The 10110-nt window shown below is 43.5% G+C and overlaps 1 protein-coding gene across 1 annotated transcript; it reads right to left on the bottom strand.

Moving 5' to 3' along the window:
• Positions 1–2128: 2128 nt before the first annotated feature.
• Positions 2129–7079, bottom strand: LOC146172166 (uncharacterized). Its single transcript, XM_084585860.1, has 4 exons — positions 6646–7079; positions 4635–4714; positions 3636–3813; positions 2129–2359 (listed from the first exon to the last, which is right to left on the bottom strand). The coding sequence occupies exons 1-4, from the start codon at positions 6830–6832 to the stop codon at positions 2178–2180; spliced, it is 627 nt and encodes a 208-aa protein (XP_084441986.1). The 5' UTR covers positions 6833–7079; the 3' UTR covers positions 2129–2177.
• Positions 7080–10110: the final 3031 nt, after the last annotated feature.

The following is a 10110-nucleotide window of genomic DNA, read 5'->3' as shown; positions in this document are numbered from 1 at the left end:
TTCTCAAAGTGCCATTAAACCTGCTTGTATATATTTTACCAACTTCGAAGATTCAATCCTTCATGAACCCGGAGTCTCTGCACGCTACCAAGTGAAGGCCGGGTCGACATAGCCCCAGCGTCACGACAATGTGTGCATGTTACATACATACATACATATATACATACATACACGCGAGTGTTATTTCACCAGTTGCAGAAGCAAATTGGAAGATTTAATGAATGAAAATCATGGCACAATGCAGTTTCAGCCGCATTGATGCAAAGTCGACAAGTTTGTAAGTAGCAGGACGTGTTCACAAATGGTGAAAACGCCAGTAAGACCTGATCTGCACAGCATTGCCGAAAGCGACCAGCAGCTGCGGTTCGAGACTCTTGCAGAACACATTTTTAAGCTGTTTTAATTACAGCAAAAGCTAGCCGAACAAAATGCTGGAAAAGATAATTTATTATCAAGCACTGGTCACATTGATCAAAGAATATGCAATCAGCTGGAAGCTTCAGTCACATGCGGCATCAGTGTGCTTCCCAGAGTCAAGCTTGTATTCATTCGCACAGCTAACATACTTATCGTGCTGCAAAAAATAAGTGAAGTTACTATCATAGGAGCCGATGAAGGATATGTAATGTTAAGGAAGCTCAGCTTGCATTTTACACCATATAAACCGTGATATCAATTTGTAAACAGCCATAGCACCGAGATGCAGTCGTCACCCTCGGCGCATAAATGGGAAAAGAACACCTACACTTGCAAAGTGCAGAATGATGTATTGTTCACCACTCATTTTGTGAATTCATAAAATATTTTCAAAACAAGTGGCAGAACAAAGCTTCAAGCACAGAATAAAATCATAGTGGGTGGTACAGTGCAAAGACACGAAGCACACAAGAAGAAAAGTCCAACAGACGCCACGCTGACTTGCAACTAACTTTTTATTAAAATATGTCACATGATGTTACAAAGAATGGAACCCATGACCAAGCAAATCCAAGAGATATCTTTTTCCTTCACCAGCAACGTGGAAAACCCTATCAAGAAAAGCCAAACATACAAGCCTCCCTCCCCCCCCCCCCTTATCCACACACACACACACACACTCCCAATGGCCCGTCTCGCCAAGGATAAATTATCACCAAACATTATCCAGAAAAGAAACCTCTTTATCGATAAGCACTAAGGAAGGCTGGCTGACACACTGCGACTGCTTCCTTTTTTTTTTTTTTTGAAGTAATGTTGCTTTTTCGGCGCCGCATAAGTTGGGCGGGCTCTGCTGCGCTATTAGGAACCGCCAGGAAAAGCTAAAGAACAGTAGCCTGTTTAAATGCCAGGTTTCGCACAGGTCGAGATTGGTAGATTGTGCCTGCGCTGTTGTGTACGAAATTCCGCTGTCATGCGGTAAGTTATACATAGGTCAGACGAGTCTGTGCATAAACATTCGTCTGCGTGAACATTTGCTCTCGAACACACAATATTCTCACCTGAATGATCATTGTAGTACTTCTGGGAATGAGGGAAAAAATAAAAACAAAAGTTCCGCCCCTTGGTTTCAAAAACAAAGATTTTGTTTCGCCTTAGGGACAAAATGACTCGAAAAATAACTGAGGCTTATTACATCAGCGGGAAGCAGTCGCAGTGTGTCAGCCAGCCTTCCTTAGTGCTTATCGATAAAGAGGTTTCTTTCCTGGATAATGTTTGGTGATAATTTATCCCTGGTGAAACAGGCCGTTGGGAGGGGGGTGGGGGGGGGGCTTGTATGTTTGGTTTTGCTTAATAGGGTTTTCCACGTGCCTGAGGAAGGAAAAAGATATCTCTTGAATTTGCCCAGCCAAGGGTTCCATTCTTTGTATCGTGTGACATATTTTAATAAAAAGTTAGTCGCGAGTCAGCGCTCGCCTGTTGTGCTTCTCTTTTTGCGTGCTTGATGCCTTCATGCTGTACCATCCACTATGCAAATGTACCAGCTTGCCCAACTGTCCATCCTAGATCAAAAGCAACATTGCTGGAACAGTAGCAACTGCACGCTGCGACTGTCATAAGAACATCCTTGTACAATAAAAAAATTAACTTGCTTTCAACTGAGCATTTTATTCAGTTGATATTCACAGTGTGGTAAAGGTCTAACAAAAAAGTTATCAAGCATTACAATTATTATAATATATTTTAGAATCCTGATGACATTACATACCTTCTTCAGCTGAATTGTTTTCACTTTGCAGTCGAGCTGAGCATTGTAGTTCACTTTCGACTGCTGGTACAAGGCAGCTGGGCAGTGGAGGCTGCTCAATGACAGGCGTAGTTGGCCTTTGTGGTCTCTGCTGACCAGCATTTTCAATCGCTGCCATATCACTGGCTTCTGTGGCTGTTGACAAAGTTTGCATTTTAAAATACTGTCGGCCAAATTCACTGCTTTTTCCTCTTTCATTGCATGTTCTCATCTCATCTTTTTACTTTCGGCCATTTAGACTAAGCAGCACTGTAAACGTGAGAAACATGAAGCCGAAATTTGAGTTTTCACTGCAATGTAGGCATTATGAGACAAAGTATGAAAGCTACAATCCTGACCCATGAGCAGTGCAATGAATGTGAATTTTTTAAAGCTTGTTTTCTCAAAAACGCATGTGTTTTTAATGTGCAATGACATTCTTTCACACACGGCAACTAACAAGCATAAAGCGGGGTAGTCCGTGGTACACTTGGACTATCATTGCAGGATTGCATACATCAAGCCATGTTTCTTAGGTCTTAGCAACACACCTTGTAGGCAAAATATTCAGAGGAGGGTACAAATTGTCTGCCCATTGTGACCCTGACATAAATTTGGGCAGTTGCGGTCAGCAAAAAAGTAGTGTAGGCAATAAGCATGTTTGAAAAAGGCATATCACAAGTGGGCAACCTGCTGAGCAGGTGCAGATCACACTCCAAGAAAGTGGCACATAATGTGCACAAGAGAAGAGTGCTGGCCATGGAAGAGTGCCATGAAGCAAGCGATGAAAGGCAGTGAAAGATAAGAGAAAATTAACATTGGCACGTGCATACAAACGTTTAGCACTGCATGTAACCCTAGAAAGAACTGCACCACAAGAAGGAGAAAAGGCTACAAACAAAGACAATAAGCTCGGATCTAACTTAGTAACTGCACCTTATGAGTCTCAGAATAAAATTACACTGCGAATAAACAACCAATTAGCTGGCAGCCTTACTTGAGCTACTGCTACAGTACCATGTGCACACTTATTGGCCCCAATGCGGCAGGCATGCACCCAGCTCACCGCCGCATGGTGCAATGAGGCGTCCTCATGGCACTTTCATTATATGGCGCTGCCGCCTATTGTTGCCTTCAGTGATGCCACACATAGCTGCCTTTGCAACACCATTCTTGTAGGTATAATTAAAAACAAATGAAGCTAGCTAGCTGAAATTAGCTGTATTAACCACTAACATTTACAAGCAGGCAATAAAAACTTTGAACCTCTTTGAGGAATGCCATGCACTTGTATCCAAGTCCTAGGAGATCAGCATGGAACCAACAAAATTCGGAGTGAAAATAGAGTGGTTAAATGCATATCACTGAAGGATAGTGGCATGCAAAAAAAAAAAAAAAAATATGCATGCTGTATTGCAAGGCTAAACCATACCTGAGAGGTTTTTGAGAAGCTGCTCCTGCAGCTTCATGTTCAATTTCCGAAGCTTGGAATTTTCCTTTTTTAAATCCTCTATTTCCTCCTTCAGCTGCTGAATTTCTCCAGTTCTTCTAATATCCTCATTGGCAGTTTCCCTTGCTGCCATCCGCAGTTGTTTAGTGCTTGTTTTTGACTAAAAGTGAAGCACAGGTATAACCAGTCAAAATCTAATAAATACACATCATGCACAATAACATCATTACAATTCGCTCCTGAAAAATGTGACTGCATTTGTTTGACCACTACCTGCCCAATTAGTGACTTTCTGCAAGTATTTTACATGTTTTTCATTCATAACTGCGTTGTCATGACACGGGTTATGATAGCAATTCCATGAGGACTGCATGGAACCTATTGCTCACTTATGTTTCGACAGAGTACCTGCAGCTGGCAGCAAACCCTTTAGAAGACGCCTTGAAAAAGTTGCTCACTAGGTGGCTTGTTACTGCATTGAACTTGACTGGTCTGTCACCATAAACAGCTATATCACACAATACACTGCCACACATATTTGAAGCTAGGTTTAGGCCTCAGAGCCAAACAAATGGAAGCAAAATGGATCACTCATAAGCTTTTCAAACAATCACAACATGGTCTATTTATTTTCCTTGCACTTACACATCCACATACATCATTTATATTAACAAAGCCTAAGTAGTGGCATTACAGAAAATTGCATATACATGGGTTGCACTAATGCAGCGACTCTCAAGTTTGAAATCACACACAAGGCATGCAATGTGTCTGAAATATGGCCAGGGTGCTGCAGCACTATGAGCATTTTTCTAAAGCTCTTTTTTTTTTTGTTGCCAGCTCTGATGCACTGTGGAAGCTATGAATTGGGTTGCATTATGAAGACCATGACATCACTTGAAACTCGTGTATACATACTGCCAACACAATTCTTGAAAGGAACATGCAGCTCAGTTTCTAGCCAGGTTTTAAAATACACACATTTTCTGACTTTCCCCTGCGCTTAAGCTTCGATCTCTGTGCCTTGTCTTCCAAGAAGCGGTCGATTTCTTCTTTGGACTCTGAAATCAAATTGAAGGAACATTGTTGGTTTTGTGCTGCTGTACACTAGCACATTTTAAGCTTTAGAGGCATCAAAGGAATGGCCAGCTCACAACATTTGAGGGACAGGAGAAAGAAATTGAAAGAAGAGAGGAAGGGGTGCCCAACTGAAGAACTACAGAATAATTTTGACCACCTGGGAATCTTTAACGTGCACCAACATTGCACAGCCCACATATGCTTTGTGTTTCACCTCCATCCAAACACAGCTGCCGCTGCCGGAAAGAAAATCCACCCGGTAGAAGTAAATTAAAATGGGTAGCCCACATGTAACTTTTCATCAACAAATCTGGACTGCAGCTTGAGTTGCAGGAAACTACAAACTAAGACATACAGAGGCGAGCATGCTTGTCTTAAGTGCTTGTTCGGCCCTCTGTGAAGCTGTGTTGTATTGCATTGGGTTTAATGGCGCACAAGCAACTGAGGCTATCATGCACCAACACAAGGTCAAGAGTGTTGCATTCATGGAATGTAGTTTTTAAAACCTATATTTTGTTTAGAATATTTGCATCTCTTAAATACCTAAAAATAATGAACAAATCAATAACAGCATTTTCACTTAAAATCAATGCTGGGTGGAAAGGAATGTGTTCTTTGTAAAACAGTGCAAAATATTTTCTTAGTGTTTCAAGTTTTCTGCATGACAGTCAAATGTGGATGACTTAGCTTGTGCACATGAATCCCACAAGGGCTTATCCTGCTTTGTTAAAATGAAGTGTGTTAAATGTATGTGTCCTATGGGAAGACAGCATAGAGCCACTCCAATTGTTTGGAATGTTCGTGGTGGCTTTATGTGGTGTAGTTTGCTATTTCCTTTAGTGTTTCAAGTGGACTGCCATTTTTTAATCAATTTACTATGTACCAATTTTATTCCGTCATCTCAGCAGAAAATGCTCTCCTATTAAAACAGATAACAATTTGGCCATCTGCCCCCTACTACAACCTCACTTAGCCAGCAATGGATTTCAGCACAGGGAGCATCATGCATCATCAGAGGGAAAATGAAAAAAAAAAGTGAAAATGTTCCTATATATAATGCACACAATGTATGGTTAGACTAGACTCCCTCTTGAAAGATGTGTCCCTCTTTCTCTGGGAAGGCAGCTGCAACCTGGCTGCATCAGGATATGCCCACAATAGATAACTGCATTCCCACGCCCCTCTCTCCACACCTGCTATAATGCAGAGGGCTATATGAGACCCACAAAATTCGATTGGGTTCCCTTTTAAAGGGAAAGGGCGAAAGCCTAGAGTATGTGCTTCTTCTCGCTTTCTCTGGAAGTTAACTCAGCTCTGTAGCCCTTTCCCAAAGAGGGGAGGGGGGATATAATAGATTATTGTGCCCGATTCTGGGAAGGAGCCGGCGTTTGGGGAAGGGAGTGGGGGGGGTGAAAATATAATATAATAGATGATTGTGCTCCTACTGCATGTGTTGTGCGATTCAGGGAGGAAGCGGGCGCACTACAATAGGTAATTGCTCTGCTATTGTCCCCCCCCCCTCCCCTCCTATTCTGGGAGCCGGGGACTGGCGCACTACAATAGGTAATTGCGCTGCTATTGCCCCCTCCCCCCCCCTTTTCGGTAGCAGGGTAGTGCGAGCCACGTAGGCGCACAATTATCTAGTATATATAACTATAAACAGATAATTGTGGGCCTACGTGGCACAATGGCACAAATCCAAGTCGCCCAAACTTACAGTGCTACAAACTGTTACAGCGACTGGGTACAGTGGTATGGTCTCCGCTACATAAAGAAACCGATATAGTGACCTAACGGGGGACACAAGGGGTATTCTTTGTGTTGGTTATGTCCTGAGTGAACGCTAGTGGTATGGTGGGCAGGACAATGCTTTGCAGTTCAGGTTCATGCCAGAAAGGACAATTTTACTCACCTGCCATGTGGAGCAGTTGAGCATCGTAATACCCTCCGCTTGTGGTTTGGTCACCCTCCCAAAAAACGCTATACACTTCCGAGTGGTCATAGTCAAATACGTCGCGCGGGCGGAAGTTCTTTACATTCCGCGACGTTGTCAGTTTCTTGATGTCGTCATCCAAGAACTTCACGTAAATGTAGTACATTTTGTTTTTTGTTTTTTTAGCGTGACACAACGCAGAAGGAAAGGACTGCGGTGAGGCTAGACGCAAGCGAGAAAGCAAAAAGCAAAAGTCCTAGCTAGGGAAGAAGTATCCTATCGCAGTCCACGCCTGCTTCAATAGCTCGTACTTCAGCTTCCAGCAGTGGCGCTGCATGCTAGTTAAATATAACAACTAACTGCAACGCTAAGCTACCGTTAAGTTTTCGTTCAGTCGCAACAACAGCAACCGCTTGCTTATTACAGTGCCACAAATTTTTCCTCCATGCAGTGCCATCTGTTTGAAGTTCGGGTGGTGCAGTTTTTTTTTTTCGAAAAGTTTGCCGAGAAAGGGGGAATGGGATGCAGGAGATAGAAAGTTAAAAGAAGGAGTGAAGTCCAGTTTCGCTTATGTATTCGCAGAGGTTGGCAGTGTAGCGATTGTCCATTGTCCACTTCTCATAATCACAATCGCGATTCCACAGCAGGCCCACCGGGTGGTGCAGTTGGGGGGTCATGTACTTGCTTTATTTGATCAGAATCAATTCCATATCTGCGTAGTCTGCAGCTCCGCGGCCACCCAAAAGACTACGCGGATTTGGAATTATTTCTGACCGAATCGGGAAGTACATCACACAAACAAATATTTAACGCGATAAATTGTTGTTTGTGTGTTGTACGTACGTGCGCCATATTTCAGCGCGAATAAGCGAGCAGCATTTGATGGCGCTCGCGTTTATAGTTGCAGCAGTTGTTGAAGTGCACTCCAGTCAAAATATTTTCAAACTGCTAATCGCGTCCAACTGTCGCCCACGAAACGGCAATTGATTCGGTCTCATTCTGCATGACAAGTTAAATATGTTAGCTTACGTGACAAAGGTGCATGAGACATATATATGCTGCAATATATTAACATTTGTGAGTTGATTGCTTGCTTAATTCAGGCAAATGATAATCCTATATAGATGGCACCACCTATATGAAAAATCTGTGCAGTGGAGAAATCTACGTTAATTTGCAAGATAATTAAATTTAAAAATGATAAGGTTTTAACGTGGTTAAGCGGCCGCGCGTGTATACTTCCTTCCCACCAGGAATTCCTGGGTTTGAATTCCCATGCGCATCTGACGGTAACTTTTATGCTTTTATGCGAGTTCAGCATGCATATATATCGTTCAGACAAAAGGCATCGCCAAAAGGAGTATGTATACACGTGATTCGTATAAAAATTTCCGCGCAACTAGCTGTGCACAGCTAGTGCTGAGGGCGTCATAGTTTGCAAGTCCCGGCACTCTGCTATATTCAAGCACGTTAGAGCATATATATGCGTTATCTAGTTCATTATAATTTGCGTAGACCACACCCGAAACGACGATCGACATACTTGCCTCTAGATATATGTAGTAATAATGTTACTGTAGGTTTGGCTTGGTTTATGGGGTTTATTGTGCGTCCCAAAGCAGTCGACTCAGGCTATGATCGAGAGACGCGCCGTATGGAGGGCTCCAGAAATTTCGACCACATGGTTTTTTTTAACGTGCTCTGGCATCGCACAGCACACGTGGCGAGTTATGTCAAAGGTGTTAAGCGAGAAGTGCGACATACGATGTTGCAACGTCAATGGGCTCTCCTATCAAGAGCTCGAAATTCTGCGCAGGCCGAGGAGGTCGCCAGGTCGCCTCGGTCCTTAATTCTAGAGTAACCGTTACAGACTTATGACGACCCAGGTGTGAGCATTACGTGGCTGGCGATCTCACCGTTAGGCTACCACCTTATAAACTGCAGGCTCGGGAATCGGATATCCGTCTCCAACACGCATCGTTTGTACTCCAAGCTACCACTGCAGTATCTGATGACGCATATGTAGACAACCGAGCCTATAGGCAACCACCCGTACGGTTTCACGAAATTCTTATAGATTATTGCGAACGTCAGCTTACTCAGCAAAGGGACTAGCTAGTAGGGCGGGCGACGAACTAACCCTAGCTGACGCGCCTACAAATTTAGACCTACACTTTGTTGTGTAGCAATAAGGCTTTTTGACACTCTGGGAAGACTTCCGATGTCTACAACATGTTGTGAGCATGTCAAATAAAACCTACCCTTTCCGCTACTCCTCCCCCCTCCCGAGGTGGAGAGGCGGCCAAATTCATTTTCGAACGGGCTCAGATCGAACAGGTCAAGGCCGGGCGGCGGCTTTATCTGGCTGGGTTCCGGACTGACTCCGATCAAACGGGTCAAGGCCGGGCGGCGGCTTTGTCTGACAGGGTTCCGGACTAGGATTCCACTCATGCAAATGCACCTTTGGGCATGCATGCACCTTTTTTTTTTTTTCGGTATCAATACGCTGTGCCAGGTTTCGAGCCGTCGCGTGGTCCCGATGGAGGCCACGATTGACCTTGAACAGCCGAGGAGGAGGAGGAGGAGCAGAAGACGAAGACTGGTAACTTACGCTCTCGCGTCATACTCTTAAAGGATGAGCTTAAGTGTCCCCAATAATGTTGCCCCTTACACTGATAGGGCGGGATAGGGGAATAATGCAGCAGGCAAAAAAAAAAAAAAAGCTCCCGCCGTTGATATCGCAATTAAACTATACGTTGGTTTGGTTTGGTTTTGGATTTAACGTCCCAAAGCGACTCAGGCTATGAGAGACGCCGTAGTGGAGGACTCCGGAAATTTCGACCACCTGGGGTTCTTTAACATGCACTGACATCGCACAGCACACGGACGCCTAGCTTTTCGCCTCCATCGAAAGCGGCCACCGAGGCCGGCAATTAAACTAGTGTTAACAAGATGTTAAACCAGAACTAATTTTTTCATTAAAAGTCTTTACCACCACCACCACCTCCAATAGCACAAATTTCCGGAAAAAAAACAAAAAAAAACGGTACATTATGCGCCGGTCGCGCACCCAAGGGAAATACGCGTCAACGGGCTGACAGAGTTAAGATCATGGTCATCCTCATGAATAAAGGTTTTTGAATTGAATTTTTTTTTCTTACCCGGCGATAGGAAGTCGTGCTGACGTAAGATATGGTAGACTAGTTAGCTGCGTTATATTTTATTTTTTTATTTTTTTTTGTTATAAATGAACTGCAGAGTAGAGCTGTATTCGTTTTTGTGCCCCGCGTCACGGTTTATGGCAGAAGCTTAATTGCAGCGTTTTTCTCAATTTTCTTTTCCTACAACCGTTGGGGAAAAAAAAAATTCAATGATTACGTTACTTTGTAATACGAAATTTGAGCGCAGCTCATCATCTTTAGCTTTTCGATAGAGTGATGCGTT

This window comes from Amblyomma maculatum, unplaced genomic scaffold (genome assembly GCF_055883805.1).
Source record: "Amblyomma maculatum isolate TAMU_Amacu unplaced genomic scaffold, ASM5588380v1 scaffold_13, whole genome shotgun sequence".
In the NCBI taxonomy this organism is placed as follows: domain Eukaryota; kingdom Metazoa; phylum Arthropoda; class Arachnida; order Ixodida; family Ixodidae; genus Amblyomma; species Amblyomma maculatum.
This window is presented reverse-complemented; position numbering and strand designations above follow the sequence as displayed.

Coding starts and splice junctions, on each gene's coding strand:
- LOC146172166 (XM_084585860.1), bottom strand. CDS start 6,832: ATGTACTACATTTACGTGAAGTTCTTGGATGACGACATCAAGAAACTG. Junction 4,715..6,645: donor TCAACTGCTCCACATGGCAG/GTGAGTAAAATT, acceptor ATTTGATTTCAG/AGTCCAAAGAAGAAATCGAC. Junction 2,360..3,635: donor GCTTCTCAAAAACCTCTCAG/GTATGGTTTAGC, acceptor CTTTGTCAACAG/CCACAGAAGCCAGTGATATG.